The 20,929-nt window shown below is 42.9% G+C and overlaps 2 protein-coding genes across 17 annotated transcripts in view; one reads left to right on the top strand and one right to left on the bottom strand.

Moving 5' to 3' along the window:
* Nucleotides 1-7,131, top strand: part of Itpr1 (inositol 1,4,5-trisphosphate receptor type 1) — a 380,520-nt gene extending 373,389 nt beyond the window's left edge. For all 16 annotated transcript variants that reach the window (XM_045134263.1, XM_045134269.1, XM_045134267.1 and 13 more), the window contains one exon: nucleotides 5,810-7,131. In XM_045134263.1, the coding sequence (XP_044990198.1) occupies nucleotides 5,810-5,896 (87 nt within the window). In that variant the 3' untranslated portion in view covers nucleotides 5,897-7,131. The remainder of the gene's footprint in view (nucleotides 1-5,809) is intronic.
* Nucleotides 7,132-15,150: 8,019 nt separating this feature from the next.
* LOC101607779 (eukaryotic translation initiation factor 4E transporter) lies at nucleotides 15,151-18,522 on the bottom strand. Its single transcript, XM_045134409.1, is given in 2 exon segments — nucleotides 15,151-17,398; nucleotides 17,400-18,522. Coding segments are annotated over 2 exon segments (2,973 nt in total). The 5' UTR covers nucleotides 18,500-18,522; the 3' UTR covers nucleotides 15,151-15,525.
* Between the last annotated feature and the right edge of the window lie 2,407 nt (nucleotides 18,523-20,929).

Raw genomic sequence — 20,929 nt, 5'->3', positions numbered from 1 at the left:
TGAGGCTGACTGTGGGGGAGAGAACCATGTATCAACAGGTACTACTAAGCATTGTAACTGAGTTTCTAAAAGCTTTTTAATCAACTCCATAGACAAGATGATAAATTTTTCATAGCAGTAGGCAAGCCTGCCCTGGAGGTAAGTTGCAAGGTGTACACACAGGTGGTTTACTGCTCATATGGGCTTCATAACTAGCAAAGACCTCAGCTGCAAGAAACTTTTTGGAGATGGTTTACAGAACATTTCTATAATCCTGCTTTCAACTACATTTCTTTTTCAACTAAATTATTCCAAACTCTGCCCTCAGATGCCATTTGGCCTAAGTTCTTTTCATTTGCATGTACTGAGAGATATAAACAAAGGCTAATGAGAAAGGAAGGCCACATTCATGAGGGCTGTTTACATTCCAAAGCTTGGTAGCCACCTCAAATAACTAAGTCAGCAGTGAAGCTCTAAGTGCATTATTTTGCTTATTAGCTTTGTACCCTGCTGTGGAACATCTGACAGGAGTTCCACACTCACTGACTCATGAGCGCATCGTCTGCTGTGGCTGCCTTTGTGCCGCCAAGAGCCAGGTGAACTCCAGACCCGTGGCATTCATTATGGTCTCCCGTTTGAGAGAGCTACGGCATCAAGAAGTTTGACACTGTTAGTTGTTTTAAATTAGATACAAAACAAAGTCATCTATGCATCGTGCCTGTGGTGCCAGAAGTGCAGCAGTTGAGTCCTCCTGGCTCTGCAGCACGCTCACCTGACACTCATTCTGGCTCTCTCACGACTATTCCTCATTATCACTTGGGCACATGTCTCTACTATTAAGAGCAACTGAGCGTTGCCAATTTGCTAGAGAGTATCTTATAGTGGTTTCATTTTAGACATACTAGTTTTTTAATATATGTGATGGTAAAACTAAGTCAGCCCTTCCCTTTGAGCTCTATGGAAAACCCCTATCCTTAAGTGAGGAATCTGTCATTTTTCAGTTGCTCACTGGGGTGACTCAGAAGCTGCTGCTATGAGCCTTACTCCACAAGCCAGTGACCCTTATCCAAGGTGTGAGTTGAGGAAATGCAGGGATTATCTCACTTGACTTCCTTTGAGGAGCTCAAGAAACACAAAGTCTCTTGGGAAACATCCCATTGTTCATGACAGCATGGGTAGAGTTCCTCAGTCCCCGAGTTGTCTACTTTGCTGTGGTATGTCCTGTGGTTCTGATTTGTTCTGCTGCCCAACTCAGTTTGCCTTTTGTGGTTGACTATTATAATATCTTTCTTTAAAAAAAAAAAAAAAAAAAAAGAGCCTTAACCTCTCAGAAGTCTCTGTCAATGGTGCGGAGGATGCATGTTCATTTTTATTTTATATAATTAGGCATAGTACAGACTTGACATTTGTAAATTTAAGGTAGAAATGTTCCTTTTAGACAATATTTTGGTTTAAAATTTTATTAAATACAAAGGTTTATTAAGTGCCCTTGGAACTGAGTAGTTTAAACGACTCAAGTCCTAACTCTTTTACTATTTTTGGTTTTAAATTTGGCAGTTGGAACCTTGCTTCAGAAAGCCCTTTCCCTGTAAATGATTTGAAATTAAACCTTTTTCTTGGAACGTATTATAGGCTACAAAGCAGCATGAGAAACCAGTAGTCCATTCTCAATTGCTTTTACCAGGATTGATCCTGCCTAAGTTTTAAGATGCCCAGAATTACAGAAAGAAAAAATAAAGTGTCATAGCTGCTATGGGGGAAGGAAGGGGATGTTTTCTTCAAAAAGAATGAGGCATTGTTTTTGTAGATTACATAACTTCTAGAATGTATTTGTAACATATTTGAAGTTTGGTGGTGTCATGAGGACATCGTACACTAAGAAGTTACAGAAAGACTGGTTCTAAAATGCTAATTACAGGAAAAACTGGATTAAAACACAAATGCCCCACAAGTGATTAATGAACAAGAAACTGTCACAGATGTTTTTTAATAGTTATCAAAGAATGCCATTCACTGGTGAAAAAAATATCTGGAAAACACAAAACTTGCTTCATTACTTAGATATTTTGTATATTTTCTGATCCAAAAACCAGTAGCAGAACAATAGTTAGCTATAGAGGGCTTTGAATTTAAACTGCAACTGGGGGAGAAGTTCTTGTGAGGATAGAAGTAAAAACATGGTGAGTGGGGTCACCTTGTCTGCTATTGCCGAGGATGGTCGGCTAGGGTTGCTATTCTACTAATGCTGCATCTCATCTTCAAGCTTCCCTCCCAAGAGATTCTGAATACTAAATGTGATTCTCTTACATCCTTATTCCAAGGAGGAGAACTAATGTAAGAACTTAATATTTTTTTGCATGTTTTCTTCATAATGCAAAAGAGCAATACTGAGCAAAGGGTTAATTTTCTTGAAAATGTGACTGGCTTTCAATAGAACAGCGACTCTTATCTGTCATTGCTAGGAATGTAAGAAGTGCTTGGAAACCGAGATCATATTAGCATGTTGCCTTTTCCATGCAAGAGGATTACTTTATTAACATGAAATGCTTAAGGAAGGAAAGAATAACAATTGATTAGCGTATTGAACAGACTTTACTGAATGTGCTTGTACCACAACAGAAAACAAAGACCACATTGGACCTCTAGGACCCCATAATTAGCAAGAAACACCAGGGAGTAGTAACTAAAGTTCTATGGAGCAGAGGCGAAGGTAGCTGTCTCCACAGCCTGACATGAGGAAGGAACAGAGCTTCTATAGTCTTACATTCAGATGGCTTCCCAGGAAAGGAAGTGGCATGCGCGAAGGCATGACAATGCATGGCATGGCCAAGGAATGGCAGTATGTTTTGGTGATCCTATTCCTTCTGTGAAGCAATGAAGGAGCCACATCTTTGCCAGGTGCAGCAGTAGGTATTAGGGAAAAGATGAAGAGCTAGTCTTGCAGAACTGGCAGTGTGGAAGAGAGACTTTTACAGTGAGTTGAGGGAAAGGATTGGGTCATTGCCCCATAACCTTCCCACAGTGCTCATCCTGGAGCGTGGTTTGTGGTGCACCATTAGGGAACACCTCTAAGAATCAGAGCATTATCTCTGCACTTATATTACAATATACCCATATTAATAGATGCTTTGTTTTTACCTCTCAGCTCCTCCTTTGAGCAAGACTGACTGTAAGGTGTGCTGGCTGTCTAGACTCTGACTAGCCAGGGTCTTACTGTGAACACGTCACTTAAAAGCAGCTTTCCAAGACTACTGAAATCCAGAGCCCAGTGTTTGTGTGCTGTGCATGGGCCTCCTTCCTGTGCCAGCCTTTAATCACACACACTACTGTTTCATCAAGACCTCTCAGATGGTGGCTGCATCTGATCTGTAAAGCTATGGTATTCTGGGCTTCTTGTTTAGACTAGAGTCAAAGGAAACATGGAAACAGTCAAGCTCCTTTCTGTAATTGTATAGCTAGGAGCTCAGCATTACTTCAACTGCCCACCCTCACTGAAATGAGAATGGTAATGATTTCCCCTGTACTAAATACAACTGGAACATCTCACAGTTCTCAAAATATACATCAGATTTGCACCAAAACTTCTATCAGGAGTCCATTCTGTATGCGAGGTCCACTAGCACTATATTGTGTAATACCAGTAATGATGGCTTAGTGCGTGGCACATAAGGCTCATGTGTGCCTGAATAGCCAGAAGCTCCAGAGGAACAGGCTTAGGAGACTGAAGCAGCTGGCACTGCTGGGCTTGATTATAAATCAGATTTAGTCGTTTTGTTATTGTTTTGCTTTAATGCCATTATAATTTTTACTTGATAGTAACTGCAAAAAGGAAGGGACCATCATGTCTAAAAGGCCAAGGCTAATAATGTGCAATCACATGATTGTGCATAGTATATAATCAGGGATGCAGAGAATCTCCTCCAAGACCTGCTTTCAAGTGGGAAGAGCGATATGTGAACCCACAATGAGCATGGCCAATTTTGGAAATTACTAGTGAAGAGGTATTCTAGAACAGTGGTTCTAAATGCCCAGCAATGTCTTTACCACCTGGAAACTTGTTAGAAATGCAAACGATCTGATATTTCAAACAACTGTAGGCCCCTTGACAAATATGTTAGCAAACCTTCTGGAGGAACAAAACAATCAGATAGATATGTACCAGGAACCAAAGAAACTCCGCTGACCTGCACCACTGGGCAATGTTAGGCTTACAGGAGAGGGTAAAAGAGAAGTTAATAGTTGCAGAGGTGAAAACAAAGATACTCCATCAATTCAGACATGGAAAGTTTAAGAATGACTGACTAGCCAAGGAGAGGTCATGTATCAATCAAGGCTGAAGCTAGTATATAGTAAAGATTATTGAACATAGGAGGAGTTATTGGCCAGCTTTGAACTAAAAGATCTCAGCAGGAGATCTTTGGAAATGGAAAATAGGATGAATGCCCTAAAATTTCTAGATCCATTGAAATATTTGAGATTACCAAAATTCATGAATTTCCTGCCTAGGGAATAGTTTGGGAGAAAATATCTGAACCATTAGCCAGTTTTATGTAGGAGCAGTTTATTTTCTGTACCACGTGAACTGGTCCTTCCTCAGCTCAACTTACCAGTTGTGTGGCACTTCCTTTGTAGATCTCACTCACCCTGTCTACAGTATCTTCATCTGATTCCTTGACCCCCTCAAAAAATGTTTAAAAACAACCTTTAGTAAACATCTTTTCATCTAAATTAGAGAAAGCATTTCTACCACTGAAACCTCAAAATAGTACTGTTTTCTGCAATGCAAAAGATATAACCACTTTAAAACTGAACCTAGGTAAGTTACTCCTGTTTTATAGTTTCTCTTGTTATTTTTGTACCAAAAATTAGTTCAAATGGAAACTGAGATGGAAGCCGCCTCGATGTCGCAGACACTGTACTAGGATATTTATGTACATTGCCTAAATTTTCTAACTGTGAGACAAGAATGACCCTCATTGTAAACAGACTGGCAGGAGTCAAACGACAGAAGGAAAGGCCTGTGTTCTTCTTTACTCTAATTTCCGGAAAACAGCAGTCTAGGAGTAGAACCTTAGTCCACTTGATACACCAATTTCATTTTCTATATACTTTATACAGCTTAACTCTAGTGCTACCCTGAAATCCCAAAATCATACTAACAGTGGGAAGAAAAATCTGATTCCAGATAATTATGTTCTAAAATATCCAAAACAGATACCTAGAGACCCAATATGAGAAATATTTAGTCCAGTGAAAAATGCTTTAAGAAACAGTCTCTATTGCTGTAACCCAGATTTCAGTGTCTGTTCGTGGCAAGGAATACCACCACTGGATTGCAGGGAGGCATGAAGACCTTTCCCATCTTCCTAGACGGACTAGATAACTCTCTTGTAGCCCTCAAGATGCCCCAGAAGTGTGTGAATACAACGTGTCAGATCTAGGATTCTGAAAACACTGCTTTTATGGATAGTGTGGCGCATTGTTACTGTTATACCCACCTACCATTTTCCAATGAGTCTGTAAATCACTTGGAAATGGTTTTTGGAAATAGTCAAAAACCTTGTGCTTCTTCTGTTTTTTTGTTTCTCTGTGAAACAAGTAGCAAGCAGTACTCCTGAATGCTACGTTGCATGACGAGGTCACAGAATTCCCCACTCTGCCAAGGAAGATTCCCTTTTTGAAGCTGTTGTGTGTTTGAAATGGTGACAGTACACCGTAGAAAGTGGGTTTCAGCATAAACCATAACCACAGAGGTAAATCTACGGTTCAGAATACGGTCTGACGTACAGGAAGTGCCTGTGTCTAATGATGAAACTTTTTAACTTTCCAGATGACAGAACAAAGGAAGCAGAAACAGAGAATTGGTCTTCTAGGACATCCTCCGCACATGAATGTCAACCCACAGCAGCCAGCATAAGTGGATGAAGCACAGGACAATGCTCGCCTTCCTGTCATTGGTGTGGGGATGGCTCACTGGGTCGAGTTCACCACGGAGGTGACTCCCATGCTTAGTACCTTTGTAAATACTAGTTTTACATTGTATGTATATGGTGGCTACTCTCAAGGGTTGGGTACATGTATTGTAATTAGACTTGTTGGCAGAATGGCTTGTCATTTGTGCCAAAAAATGCCTTTTTTGGAAGGACTAAAGAAAGCACCTGATTTGCACTTGAACCAGATTATAGATTTAAAAAAGCATATGACATGTATTTTGTATTTAAAACTAGAATAGCCAGTATTTATGTTTTTTTTTTTTTTACAAAACTGTGCAATACGAATTATGCAGTCACAAGAAATTTGCAACTCTCAAGTGTCTTCAAGGGAGTGCATATGTTTAAAGCTGATGTGTTAATACTATGTAATAAATGGTTAAATATCAAATGATGCTGCTGCCAAAATTATATTAATAGTGAGTTTCAGGCCCCTGGGCATTTTGAACCTTGTAATTATCCTACGGTGATGTTATTTCTCGTTGCATTAGCGCCTCTGCCTCCCAGTGACACCGTGCCAAGTCTGCGGACTATTCAATCAGCACTCACTTTAAGAAAGCAGAATCCTTTTACGCTTCAAAACTGATCATTTAAACTATTTAAGTGAGAGCCATGTTAAAGGCTCACATTGTAGCTTGTGAAGACATTAATGAAGTTTTTTAAAGGGAACTTTTTACACGATGTTTGGCATAATTGCATATTGGCTGGCCAATCAATATCATCTCCTGGGTGAATTTGATGTCACATTATAACGAAATGAATAACTGATGGTTTCTAGGTTATCTAGTCCAAATGGTAGAGTTCTTTTCTTTATCTGAACCAATGTGATACAGTAGGTAGGAAGTACTAAGACTATATTCATTCATATAAAGACAAATAGGAATGTCCCCTTAGAAGTCATAGTGGAACACTGGCCTGTTATTCTTCTGAAAGTGCCACATTTTGGTTTTATTTGTCACATGATTTCTTTTCTGGATGGATGCAAAGTATGAAAGGAAACTTTTATACCTGTTGCCTAGTTTTGTACATGGGTCTCATTTTACTAGAGAATCTCTGCCCAAAAAAAGTTTAAAAAAAATGTATATCAAAGGCAGAGTTCTGAAATGAGTCAAGTTTGTAAATGCATATATAAAATATTTAATAAACAATGCAGAATAACCGATGTGACTGGCTGGTGGCCTTTGTTTAGTATTTCTTTGTGACTTCAGAACTGTTCCGATGACAGATTTTCATGAGGACCAATGTAAACTACATCTGGTTCCTTTAACCAGATGAATTCAGAAAATGCAGACTTGGTGTTACAACACATACTATTGTTAAGGGAACTCTGAGGAGAGCCAGCAGAACGAATGCTGGAGGGACTGCCTTGCTGTCAGTTTGGTATCTACCAGGAAAAAGTATCACTACAGCTGAAGTTTGTTCACACCCTATAGCAGATTGTTTTATTTTTTACTTATTTATTTTTGCAAAGCTCACTCTTCTATCCCAATGCAGAAAATCTTGTTTCCCTCTTCAAGCAATGCTGGCATTTGGCTACTTTCATAAATAGGAATAATTCCCATCCAGCATTGAGAACTGAGTCAGGATTAAATTCCACTTTGATAAGAGCGTCATAACCAATGTTTCTACTTTGTAAATTTGATAACTTAAAGGCACTTGTTCCACAAGCCACCTGAACCAAGTTTGATCCTTAGCACCTCTGCAAAGCCTGACACAAAGTGGTGCACACATCTGTAGTCTAAATGCAGCTATGGCAATGGAAGGCGGAGGCAGAACCAAGAGAATCCAGCTACCCTGGCCTTCCCAGGGCAAAATAACAGGAAAGTCCTAGTCCCAAAGAAAATGAGAGACAATAGATACCCTGAAGCTGTCCTGACCTCCCTGTATGGACCTTGGCATAGAGTCACACACAAGTTTTTTTTTTTTTAATGTTAATCAATTTTCCAGTCAGTGTAGCATATCTCCACAAAATTTTTCCACCATAAGGTAAGCCCAAGACAGACACATGGTTTTATCTAAAACCAAAGGGCAACCACACTCAGCCCACCAGGCACCTTCAGCCAGCAAGAACTTGCTCTTCCTGAGTTTTCCCTTTGATTTCTCAAGCTGCCCAATGTGACGTGCCTGGTGGTGTGTGTGGTTGTCTCCCAGGTCCTCTCCAGTTCACTGGAAAGTTCTGCATTGACATGTTTAGGTGGCAGCTTTTACAGGTTTGTCATGTTTCATCTGAATCCTGTCACTGAAGATATAAATCTTCATTCAATTTGCCAGCTTCAGCAGAAAATAATTGAAATTGGAGTGTCACTCCCTGGGAGTTTGGGTGTCAACACGAAAAGCTACTGTAGCTGAAACCACAGAATCTGAAAGCAAAGGTTACCGCGATTCTCCCTGCCTTCTCCATACACTACCTTTTCCACACCTCTATTTCAGGGATCAGGATCCTGGTCACCCTCAAAGTTACCACCCCAGATGAAGAGTGTCAGCTGATTGAGGACCTACTATGGCAGTCCAGTGATCATGTACAGGACAGTCACTTCTCGCTATCTTTTTTCAAAGTAGGGTCTCACTCTAAGCCCAGGCTGACTGGATTCACTAAGTAGTCTCAGGCTGGCCTTGAACTCATTACAGTCCTACCTTTGCCTCCTGAGTGCTGGGATTAAAGGTGTGTGCCACCACTCCTGGCTTGTTTCCTTTTGTTAAAAGTTTGTCATAACACCAATTCCATTATTTAGCCTTGGCAAATTTTCTTAAGTAAACCATATGTTAAGTGAGAGTTGTCTAGGAAGTTCCACCTCACTTCTGTAACATGAATGGTATCTTATCTGTCTCTGAAGTTGGGAGTCACAAACCTCTGTGTACCCCTATTCTTGCTCTGCTACTCCTACAACACTTAAAGATACTCCAACTTATATAAATGTTCTTAGCTTTTGAGCTGTCTCTGCTCCCCAACATACTTGTACAAAACAGAGCTCATTTCATTCTTCAAATTTTCAATTTCACTTATTTGGTTTGCTTCCAAGCTCACATTCCATACTCTTCCTCCTTTGGCCATAAATATTTATAAGTATATATGTTTACATGATACATATAATTATATAATATACCCATGTATGTATGTATATATATAAAATCCGAGACAGAGAAAGAAAGAAACCGTGAGTATGGGCAAGCCAGGGCCTCCTGCCACTGAAAATAAACTCCCAATACATGTGCCACTTTGTGCCTCTGGCTTTCAGTGGGTTTCAGCAAGTGTTGTAAACACGTGCCTTTAGCCACTGTGCCATCTCCTAGCCAATCTTTGGCCATTTTTAAAATATAGATGTACTCTCTAAAATCACTTAACTCCAGCTCTGTAAAACCTACTCTATCCTGCTCCAGTGAGTGGGTCCTGACATAAATGAAGCAAGCTTACTTTCTTTATAAAAGCTAGTCAGGCCAGGTGTGGTGGTGCACGCCTTTTATCACAGCACTCGGGAGGCAGAGGTAGGAGGATCACCGTCAGTTTGAGGCCACCCTGAGACTCCATAGTGAATTTCAGGTCAGCCTGGGCTAGAGTGAGACACTACCTCAAAAAAAAAAAAAAAAAGCTACTCAGCAATTCAGTCTTGGCAATAGCAAACCAAACAAAACTAAGCTTGTGTAGTGGAGGTGGGGCAGTTTACAGTGAGCTAAGGAGTTAAAAGTTCCCATCTTAATTTCTAAATCCTGCTGTCAGTGCTTTAGGCAAAGCACTAATGGGAAACGGTTTCTGGTAGTTATTTCAAAGCCACTTTTTTTCCTTTTTTTTTTTTTTCCTTTTCTTTTCTTTTTTTGAGTTAGGGTCTCACTGTAGTAGTTCAGACTGACCTGGAATTCACTATGCAGTCTCAGGGAAGCCTTGAACTCTCAGTGATCCTCCTACCTCTGCCTCCCAAGTGCTGGGATTAAAGGTGTGCGCCACCATGCCCGGCCTTCAAAGCCACTTAGGAGACCCTACACCAACTTCAGAGCCTCATCAAGAGAATTTGCTCCTTAAAAATTAGGAGCATTAACTACAGAAGCAATGTTAGTTTTTGGCTAAAACAAGTGTTTTTACAATTTTTTTAAATTAAGACTTCAATTATGTAACAAAAAAGTCACCTGGGGCTGAGAGATGGTGCAGTGATTAAAAGCAGTTGCTTGAAAAGCCTATCAGCCCGGGCTTGAATACCCAGCACCCACATCAAGCCAGACATGCACATAAGCATACTCACATACAAACAATAAGTCACCTGGATATCAGAAAGTATGTAATATCAATATGGTCTTCTGCCAAACCATATAACAGGAGTAAAACTTAGAGAAATGGAACCCTAAACAGGGAGAGTAACATGCCCAAGGACTCAGCTCCAGCATCAACAAGTATCTCCTGAGTTAGCCACAGACCAAGCGGGCTCTTCCTAGGGCAGGTCTGTCACCTCCTGCATGGGGTACACAAGCTGACCGGCATTTCTTTTCAACTCTTCTTCTAGGAGGGTCTTCTAGCTAGGAAGTGTTGAATGTGAAAACTGTCGAGACCAAAAGCTAAGCAGCAAGTAGACACCTCAGTTCTCTTTCACAACTTTAAATTGGATACAAACACCTTTTCTGTCAGTAGGAGAACCTCAATCCAGTCAAGGTGGCTCCCTCCAGCCGACAACACCCACTCACCACACTCACCACAGGAGTCATGTCCTATTAGCTGCCTTCACTTGGCTCCTGTTCACTACGCTGATAATTTGTTAACAATCAATTAGGATGTCGGAAAACCCCCATAAAGATCTCCATTTTACAGAAAGTACCCAAAATTCCACTGATTTTGCATCACAAAGTAGTGGTTAAAGTAAAGTTTTGAGTAAAATGCCATGTGTGTGGTTTTTGTGGGTGGCTGCAGCTAAAATGACTATTAGACCTCAGTTACCTGAGGGGAGAGAGCTCTGACGGCAATGCTAGTTAACACAGTTATGATCATAACAGACGTTTCCACCTTTACCACTCTAAACCACACTTCGCAACTCTAGCATCCAAAAGGCCAATTCAGAAACGTAACTAGCCCTCAACTCAGCATCAAAAACCCTATCTACATAAAGAAAACAAAAGCTAGACCACTGACAGCGTTTTACAGCAACAACACAGACCTTGACCATGGACTTTTGTGTTGCTAGTGTTTGAAACTGCTTTGGTAAGAACAAATCTGTAGCTTACTGGAGTATGATCTGAACAAAAATAAGAAGAAAAGAGCAAAGGAGAAACTAAAATACTTTAAGGTCGTGCAAGCCAATGTGAAAGAGAAGCCTAACAGCTAGAAGTGAAACTGCATCATCTACCCAGCCTGGAAAGAAAAAAGAAAGCTCAAAACCACCACAGAGTAAGAATGCAGAGTTTGAGGAAACCCCTAAGGTGAATTTTGAACAACAAAGGCCCTTTCAACATGAGAAATGCATACAGTATGCAAGAACCACTGATGGAAAGAATTCGCCAGCATTTTTGAAATTACCTCACACATGCGCGCGCGCGCACACACACACACAGGCTGGACAGAATGTTCAGTGGTTAAAGTTGCTTGCTTACAAAGCCTGACAACCCAGGTTCAATTCCCCAGTACCCACATAAAGCCAAATACACAAAGTTGCACATGTGTCTAGAGTTCATGTGTAAGAGGACCTGACATACTCATTAGCATTCTCGTTCATTCATTCTCTCTCTCTCTCTCTCTCTCTCTCTCTCTCGCTCTCGCTCTCGCTCTCGCTCTCTCTCGCTCTCTTGATCTCTCTGCTTGCAAATAGATTAAAATATTTTTTTAAATATATGGTTGGGCCTATGTTAATGAAACTTTAGACAAGCCAGGAATTTAACCTTATGGCTACTGCTGTTAGGCAGGTCCTCATCCCCTGTATTCACAGGCAACACTTAACAGCATCTCACAGTCTCATCAGGAGGTTACTGAGAAAGCTTTCTGGAAGGCAACCAAGATTTGGTATGAAATGGAAGCAAGTTGCTGAACACACAGGTTCAGTAGGTAAGGATATCTAAATTCACATGGACACGCTGTGGAATGGCAAGAGCAGGCACCTTGACGTGGAGAAGAACCTTCATGCTAGCTGATCCACCTACATGTTTTGACTCTGAACAAGTTATTTAATCATTTAAATTTTCAGTTCCCCCTTTTCAAAGAGTAGAGATACCTCCATGTACTTCTGTAGGTGGTAATGAGCCTAAAGGAAAATGGTAGATGTCAAGAGTCTACTATATATACTCCATTCATGCTATTTCCCATTCCTTGCAACATTACCATTTCCTTTTTCTCACACCTGTCCACAATCTTGGCTAACTGTTGCATAAGCAAGCTGCTTTCTGTCCCTACTAAATTGGTCTAATGTTACTGTGGTACCCTAAATGTGCATGCCTTAACATGACATGTTTGGGTCACAGCCAATCATTTAAAAAATTTTTTTCTCAACTAAATTCTGTTATAACTATCAGTTTGAACTGAATAATTCATGTAAGAAAAAACTTTGTCATACAGCTTATGATTTCCAGATAGTTATTCCCATATCTGTGATCACTGTGGAATTAAAATCTGACTTTAAAAATCTGAAGATATTTCATCTCAGAGATAATACATGTTTTTAGTTTATAGTGTTCTTTTATTTATAGTCCCATTTGGACCTCCCAACCTTGTTACAGATATCGTATGTCTACCTGCTAGATGGCCCTAAATTTCACTATGTTTTCAGCATTCAAATATAAATTCCATACCTTAGTGCACGTAAATCTAGTGGACCAGAGCACTCCTTAATAATTTCAAGGACCTTAAGGAAGCCACTTATCGCTTCTGGGTGGTTTCTTACCCCTTTTAATTCTAAATCTTGATTTCAACTCAATTTTCTGTTCCTGTCACCATCTCCTTTCTGCTTCATCCCTAATGTGGACCAGCCCTCTCTCTTTCAGCTTCACTAGCATCGGGGTATGTGAGAAACATCTTCATTGGGGGAAGAGGACCACAAGCAACAGGAAACCGATGAATACAAAATGAGCCATCCAAACTCACTTCCCCTTCCTACCTGTCAACTGGAAAAGCAACTTATCAGCCTGTAAAGGGGGCATTTTTCTTCCCCCACCACCTTGCCCAAATTAAAACAACAGGGAAAAAAAACTTTACTTTTAGATAAAAGCAAAAAATATTGTTTCTTTACTCTGTAGATCTATTCTATCTGGATTAGCCCTTTACCCTGGCCTAATAAAAATACATGTTCTGCCACTCTTAGTCTCAAACTGACAAAGTAGCCCTTTTATTCCTTCCTGAAATATTTCTATCTCAAAGAAGGCATCACTTTGGAAGGGTGAAGTGCCTTTGCTGAACTGAAACATTTGACCTGGGATTCCAAAGCAGACCCCTGGGTTCCCTATGCCTCAGCTGAGGGCTTTGCTGTACTGGACACAGCCCAAGGCCCAACGGAGGCTCTGGCTCTCCACACCTCTCCCACCCACCACAGGAGTCCTAAGAGAAGCAAATTAAAGAATCCTTAAGGATAAGACTGGCAACTAGCTCATTTCTGTACCATCAGGATGAAGTCCATGTCCTCATGGACTTACATGGAGGCTCAGTACATCTCAGGTGATCTTTCACATGAGGGTTTTGGAGCCAAAGCCAAGGAGAAGTGTTTCACTGAGGCAAGAATGTCATCCATCTATTCATCACTCAGAAGATTCATACAGAACAAAGGACCTAGTGACCATTCAGATCAATAGCCAACATTACACATCATGTTTCTCACTCCATAACCCCAAACCATATAGGCCTGGGGAGACAATGCAGTGGTTAAAGCCACTTGCTTGCACTGCTGGCCTGGGTTTAATTCCCCAGTACCCAAGTAAAACTAGATGCATACAGTGGTTCGTATATTTAGACTGTTTGTAGGAGTTAAGAGGTCCTGATGCATCCAAACTCTATTTCCCTCTCTTTACTCACAAATAAAAATATTTGAAAAGGAAATACAAATAATTCAATTCCCACTCCTTTCAAGGTACAATGGACAAGACTATGATTTAGTGTTGCCTCATCATTGTGTAAATTCAACCCACCTTTGCCTCCGTGTTCCTCTCGCTACCCTACCCTCCCCCTTGTCCAGTATCCCTGAGACAATCCCTCAAAAATCCAGATAGGAATACAGCCATTGGAAAAGACAGAGACAATCTTTGGTTACCTAAGAAAATTATGGCCATATGAGAGAACAAAGAATTATGCCTCATGTAGATGAACCATATGTAAATTGCATATTGTCACATTCTCCCAAACATAAAAATGTTTTAGAATTTCTGCTAATCCTACAAATTAAGTACTGGAGAAGACCTGGAGGCAGAAGTGTCATTTTTCATTCTATATTATTTCATAATGTTTAGGCTGGGATTCTAATGATTTCTGGTAGGCAAAATTTAACCACCACTTTGGAAAAAGAGTTTAGCAGATTAAAAAATAAATAAATACATTGTTGATCTAGAAATCCCACTTGGAAGTATGTAACCAAGAGAAATTAATACATATGTTTACATGAAAACCTGTATGCAAGACTGGAGATATAGTTCAGCTGATAGAGTGCTTGCCTAGTATGCACGATGCCTTCAGGTGAACCCCTACCACCACATAAAACCCTACGTAGTGGCTCATGTCTATAATCCCAACACGGAGGAGGTTGAGGCAGAAGGATCAGAAGTTCAAGGTTATCTTTGGCAATATATTGGATTTGAAGCCAGCCTGGGTTATATTTCAAAAAAAAAATAACCTCCCTATATGCAAATTATAAAAATCACCCCAAAGTGAAAAACACCCAAATATCTATATCCAACAGCCAATCAATAAATGGGCAAATGAAACAGTGCAAGCAAGCAAAAGATGATGGTGATGCTGGAAGTTCACGTTCGGAGAAGCACCACAAATATTTGGTTGACTCACAATTTCTTCTTGTTTTTGGAACAGGGTCTTAACTAAATAGCCGGGCTGACCCAACACTTGGAATCTTCCCACCTCCACCTCCCTCCACGCTATAATTCCTGGCTGGCTTTTACCATTTTTAGCAGCATTCAAATACTTTTTTTTTTTTTCAGCATATGCAATTTTAATAAACCAAAAGAGAAGAAATCCCAAATGTACACGTGAAAAAAAATCGAAACAATTGACACAGGCTTAACTAATAGCTATTTTATGTACAGCTGTATTAAGTTCAAAAAAGCTATCCTCTATGTATGTACAAAAGTTTATACACAGGTCTGTACATAAGGGTCTGTACATTGTATTTTCTCAGAACCCTTAGGTGCCACCTCTTGGTGAAGACACCAACACTTCATTCACATATCTTACAAAAGAAAGACTGTTTGCCGGATTGACAGCACTGTATCCATATTCAGATCATGTAGGCTTCACTCAACTGGCTTACGTCCTTCGGTCATAATGCATATTTCGCTAGGTATGCGAGTCCTCTAAACGGCTCCATGTAAAAGCCCACAAACAGATGAGAAGCAGAGTCCTGAGTCCCACCCTCATGGGTCCTGCCTGCCCTGTTCATTGTCGATACTCCAGTTCATCGACGCTGATGACTTTGGTAGGCATGGAGGGCAGGGGCTGCTGGAGTACATCTGAGCCAAACCATTTGGCAAGACCCACGGGGGAGCTGCTCCTCTGGCTGGGACGATGCTCCATCTGGGAGTGCACGTGGGGCAGGCCTGCCCGGCTGGGCATGTGCTGAGGGGTCTGCGGGCTGATTGCCGCAGCCTGGGAACCAGAACCAGGAGGATGCAAAACTGAGCGCTGCAGTTGCTGCTGCATCATTGCCAGATGCAGAGGTGTCCCAGGACGCGGGCTGAGGAGGGGATGGTTAGCAGCAGGTAAAGGGAAAAAGGGCTGACCTAGGATTGGCCCAGGTACGCCCTGTAAGTGAGTCAAGTCCATCCCTGGAGGAAGCACACCAGCTTGGAGCAGACTTGGAAGATGCTGTGGATGTACTCCCTGGGCTAGCATCCTCTGGACCAACCCTGGGTGAAGCTGGTGAGTGGGCCTGACAATAGGAACATGGGGAACGATGGGAACTTGATGAGCAGGGCGCAGAAAAGGTGTCCCTGGCACTGGAGATGCCAAGGTGGGTGTTTTCCTCCCAGCTGTTTTCGGTCGATAGTCTTGTTCTTTGGTGTAGCGGCTGGTCTGTGACAGGGGTGTGGCGCATGAAGACCGCTGTGATGCTGAAACTTTGGGATTCGTTGTAGGTGAAGAGTCTCGATCAGTATTGGATATGCAGTTAGAGGACAGCAGGTTCTCGGGCTGAGTGAGCGTGTCGCCGGCCTTCCGAGCGTCGTCCTTACTGTCACTGGGAACCATCTTCCCCAGCGCGGGCTCCTCCTTGCTTCTCTCCCTGCTCTCGTACATCTTCCGGATCACTGAGGTAGGGGTGAAGGAGGGAGAGAGCATGCTTGTGATGGAAGCAGCAGGAGCAGGGGACGAGGAACTTCCCCGGTGCACCGGCACTGGTGATTTCGACACTCTCTGCTGCCTGTTTCTGAATCCATCTCTGGTTCTGTCGATTTGTGGTTTGGCAAAACCAGGCTGGTAGAAGTTTGTTGCCGGTCCTGCTAGGTCATGTGGCAGGGCCAGGCCCTCCAAAGCTGCCTGCTGCAACTCTAGCTGGCTCATCTGGGCTGTGATGGGGCTCATGGGCTTGCGCGTGCCTTGGAATGGATCTCCAAGCAGCTGCGGGGGTCCTGGTGCGAAACCGAGGGGTGACGGTATCCTTGGACGAAGGTAGTCTGCGGAGGACGCTCGAGTTTGAAACACCTGTGACATGGGAGGAGAGGGTGCTCTCTGGCCCAGTAAGGATGCAGTAGGCTCCAAGCTCCCCATGAGGCCACTCAGAAGACTGGAAGAAGCAGGTCTCTGAACTGGTTGACCCAAAAGTTCCTGCAGGATGTTCTTAGGGACAGGCTGGCTTGGAATCTCAGTTGGTGTCAACAAATGACTTTCAAGGTTTCGGCCGACTTCGGGCTGAGAAGGCAACGTCCCGCTGGCCTTCATGGTGCTCACGAGCTTGTTGAAGGCAGTCATGTCTCCATCTTTCTTGACGTGTCGACTGCTGGCGACGGCGTTCAGCGTCTCCTCTAGGTGCTCTGCCATGAAGGGAGCCGCATGCTTCACTCGCTGGTCCACTCTCAAGCCCTTGAGCCCTGCTTCTACCTCTTCCACTGACAGTACAACCCCCGAGTGGGAACTCTCTTTAAGTTTTTCCTTATTTGCAGAAAGGCTGGAAAGAAGAGGCTTTAAATCCACTTTGGCTTTTTGTAGCATTTCTAAAATGTCCACTTTATTTTCAGCATGATCTTCCAATGGTATAGGAGCAAAATAATTCCCCGAGTTTTGTCCAGGAGAGAGGATGGCTTGTTCCAGACCTGAGTCTCTTCAGCTCTTCGTGTGGTGTAGACCCAAGGCTGCTGGACCTGCTTCCTGACTGGCTTGGGTTAGAGAACCACCTGCTGAACCGACTGGCGGACACGGACCCTTCTCCCAAAACATCTTCAATCATCGAAGCCAAGCATGGCACCTTGTCAAGATTAAAGAACTCATTAAAGTCAAATTCTCCTGGGGACTGCTCAGGCAGGACAGCGTCCCTCGGTACTTCCTGGTCAGTAGTGGGCTCCTGGGCCAGGATGACTTCCACCTCGTCCTCTTCAGCTACTCCTCCATTGCATTCCACTATGCCTTCCTTTACAGAGGCCGTCCGTCTCCGCGTTCTTTTTCTGCCTTTGTGATCCTCTTCTAGTATCTTGTCATCAAAGCCAGTCAGCTCAATGGTTTCAGACTGACTCGTGGGTCCTGCTGAGAACCATTCTGGTTCTTCCTCAGTGTATGAGTCATTTCTTCTGCGCTCACCAAACACACGTTTACTGTCCCCAAACTCCCTCCTGAAACGCTTGTCTTTGTAGTCCCGCTCCCGCTCCCGGTCTCGGTCTCTCAGGTCCCGAAGGTCCTTGTCGCTGAGGCGGTGATCCTTTTCAAATGTTCGGGCGGAGATTATCCTCCCACTGCCGATCCTCCGTCCACCAAGCAGGCGAAGCCCATCGCCATCTTTCTCCAGCGGGCTTCCGGAGCGGCGGGAGCTCATGGCCGCTGTCACGTGGCAGCCGCCACCAAAGCTCCGTCTCTGCGGGCTGAGAACCACATCCAGGTCATCTTCCTTCACGCGCTCCCGGGGATCTACTATCCTGCGTACCAGGGAAGGCCAGTCAGTATCTGACTCTTTTTTCAGACTTTCTACTGGTGAACTCCGTCCTGAGGCTGGGTAGAGAGAGGCATGCCACTTCTCAGGGTCCCAGACACCATCACTGTCGTATTTTTCAGAAAGACATGAAGGCCTCTGTCTGGAATGGGGGTGTTCTTTTATATCCAAAAGCTCCTCTTTTGTATAACGATGGGGGGATTTGGAGGTGGGTGGCTTCTTCTGGTCAAGGAAAGCATCCCCATTTTCTGTTTCTCCTACACTTCTCTTATCCATGGCTTCTTGGTCTACAATGTTTTGCACCCCCTAGCTCCCAAAATTCTGGTATGAACCAGACCAAACTGAAAGCACAACCAAGCGTCCTGAGCATCCACGGGGCAAGGAAAGCAGAAGTGGAAGGGGCCTAACTCAGGGTACCATTAAGCATCTTTAATACAAAGAAAAACCAAAACAGTGGCTGGCACCCGTCGGAACCGGGCGGACAGACAGTGGGGAGGAAGTTTCCCAGAGTCGAGGCGGGGGAGGAGACTGGGAAAGTCGGGGCTTCAAATACTTTTTGAATGAACTTTTTCAAGAACTACTGGACCTGGAGATAAGAATAAGGACTAAAAATCTGCTCACTAAAGAGCCTAGGAGAGCCAGCAATGATATTTAAAAAAAAGGAACATAAAAGAGGAATATAGATGTTCCTGCTCTAAAAGTTTTTCTTAACTGCTTATTTTTTAAAACTTACAAATGTATCTTTCATTAATTTCCTATTGGCACTGTAACAAATTATTAGAAGTTTAGTGGCTTAAAACAACATCATCATCTCACAGTTCACAGCAGAGGCCTGAGGGAAAATCCATTTCCCTGCCTTTTACAAAGCTTCTAGAAGATCCCTAGGCTTGGGGCCTGCATCCATTTTTCAAAGCCAGTTGGGTCTTTTGTACACTACATCTCTTCTTCCCACCTCTTTTCCTTATTCATACTCTTATGAATACATTGCTCCCCCCTGGATAATCCAGGAAATCCCCACATCCTAAGACTCTTAATTTTAAGGATACCAACAAATCCCTTTCTGCCATATATGGTAACCAGTCACAAGGCTGGGAGATTAGGCCACAGACATTCTGATTGGGCACTATCCTGCCTACCACATTTGGCTAAGGCAAGTCTAGGCAAGTTACCTTTAAGACCAAAATCCCATCTGTTCTCAAGTCCTGAGAGATCTGAAAACAGGTAGGATGGTGGCATTTCCTCAGGGTCCAAACAGGCGGGGCAAGTCTTTTCACGAAAGACAAGTCTGTTCACAGATGAGGCTGGCCTCGGAGTCTGTTGCTTCCTTTTACATTTACTACCCATACTCTCGGACAACCAGAGCCAGCTATAAAAAGATATTTATTTATTTTTAGATACATACACGTGTCTCATTACAATTTTTCCCCTTGGATTTATTCATGAGGATGACAACTTTAACTAAAGAAACTGTATTACCAGAACGATGAAGCAAGCAGGATTGGACACATGCAGGAAATTCATGATGTGTTTCAGAAACTCTGATGAACAAAACAGCCCTAGAGAACCCTGAGCTTTTATCATCATGAATAACTAACTCCACATGAACTTGAGACCAGAGGACTAGCTGGCCTTGTATACCAATGAGCACAGCAGCCCTGTGACTCCCCAGACACACTCCTCCTCTCAAGCAACCTAGGACCAAGGCAAGTCCCAAAGTCAAAGAAGCATCAGGAACATACTTTACCCACAAACAGCATGAAGAGTTGGAGGCTGTGTTCCTGGACCCAGATTTAAAAAAAAAAAAAAAAAAAAAGTTAGCTTTGAAACACAAGGGAGGTAAGAAGCAAAGTTTGGTTTCTGAACAGTTGGGGCAAAGCAAGCCGCAGGACAACCAGTGGTCCCTGAAGTGATAAAACTGACCTTCCAGAAGCTTATGGCCCCCTCATTTACAATGCCCACAAATTCTTTTTCTCCTGGGACTCAGGCTTTCTATACTCTCTCTGCTCCAGGCTGCAAACTGTCCATGCAATTCACAGAGTCCCTCATGTGATTCCCAAACACAAACCTCCAGCCACAGGTGGCCATAGTTTTCCTAGAGGGAGGGAGTTGTCTCACTCCTCCTCTCACTATCTGTGGATTAGCTGCTGTCACCCACGAGGTCTCAGTTGGACAGGGTTCCTCTCTCAACCCTGGCCTGATTCAGCATATAAACCAAATCTTTACAACCTGAGCATAAGAGACAGAAAGGATTCAAGTACATAGCTTTTGCATTGTCAAAACACTAAGGAGGTGGGAGGGGCACGACTCAACAACATCCAGGATTGGGAAGTAGCTGAGCAGTAAAGCACTGGCTGCCCAAGCATGATGGTGCACACCTTTCATCCCAGCACTAAAATTTATCATATAACCTTTACCGACATATATATGTGTAAATAAACAATACCTGTATGAGGTTAGATAACTTAGGGGCTGGAGAAGTGGCTCAGTGGTTAAAAGTGCTACTTTCAAAGACTGGGTACAATTTCCCAGCACCCACATAAAGCCAGAGGCAAAGTAGTGTGCGCATCCGTGATCCCCAAGAGTAAGAATTGGAACCAGGAGAGTCCAAAGCTTGCAGTGAGCTAGGCTGATGTCGGTTTGCTACCTGGCAGCTCATTGGTAACAGCAAGAGAGGCTGGTGCAGAGAGGGGAATACAGACATCCTGA

Source organism: Jaculus jaculus, chromosome 14, assembly GCF_020740685.1.
Source record: "Jaculus jaculus isolate mJacJac1 chromosome 14, mJacJac1.mat.Y.cur, whole genome shotgun sequence".
Lineage (NCBI taxonomy): Eukaryota > Metazoa > Chordata > Mammalia > Rodentia > Dipodidae > Jaculus > Jaculus jaculus.
This window is presented reverse-complemented; position numbering and strand designations above follow the sequence as displayed.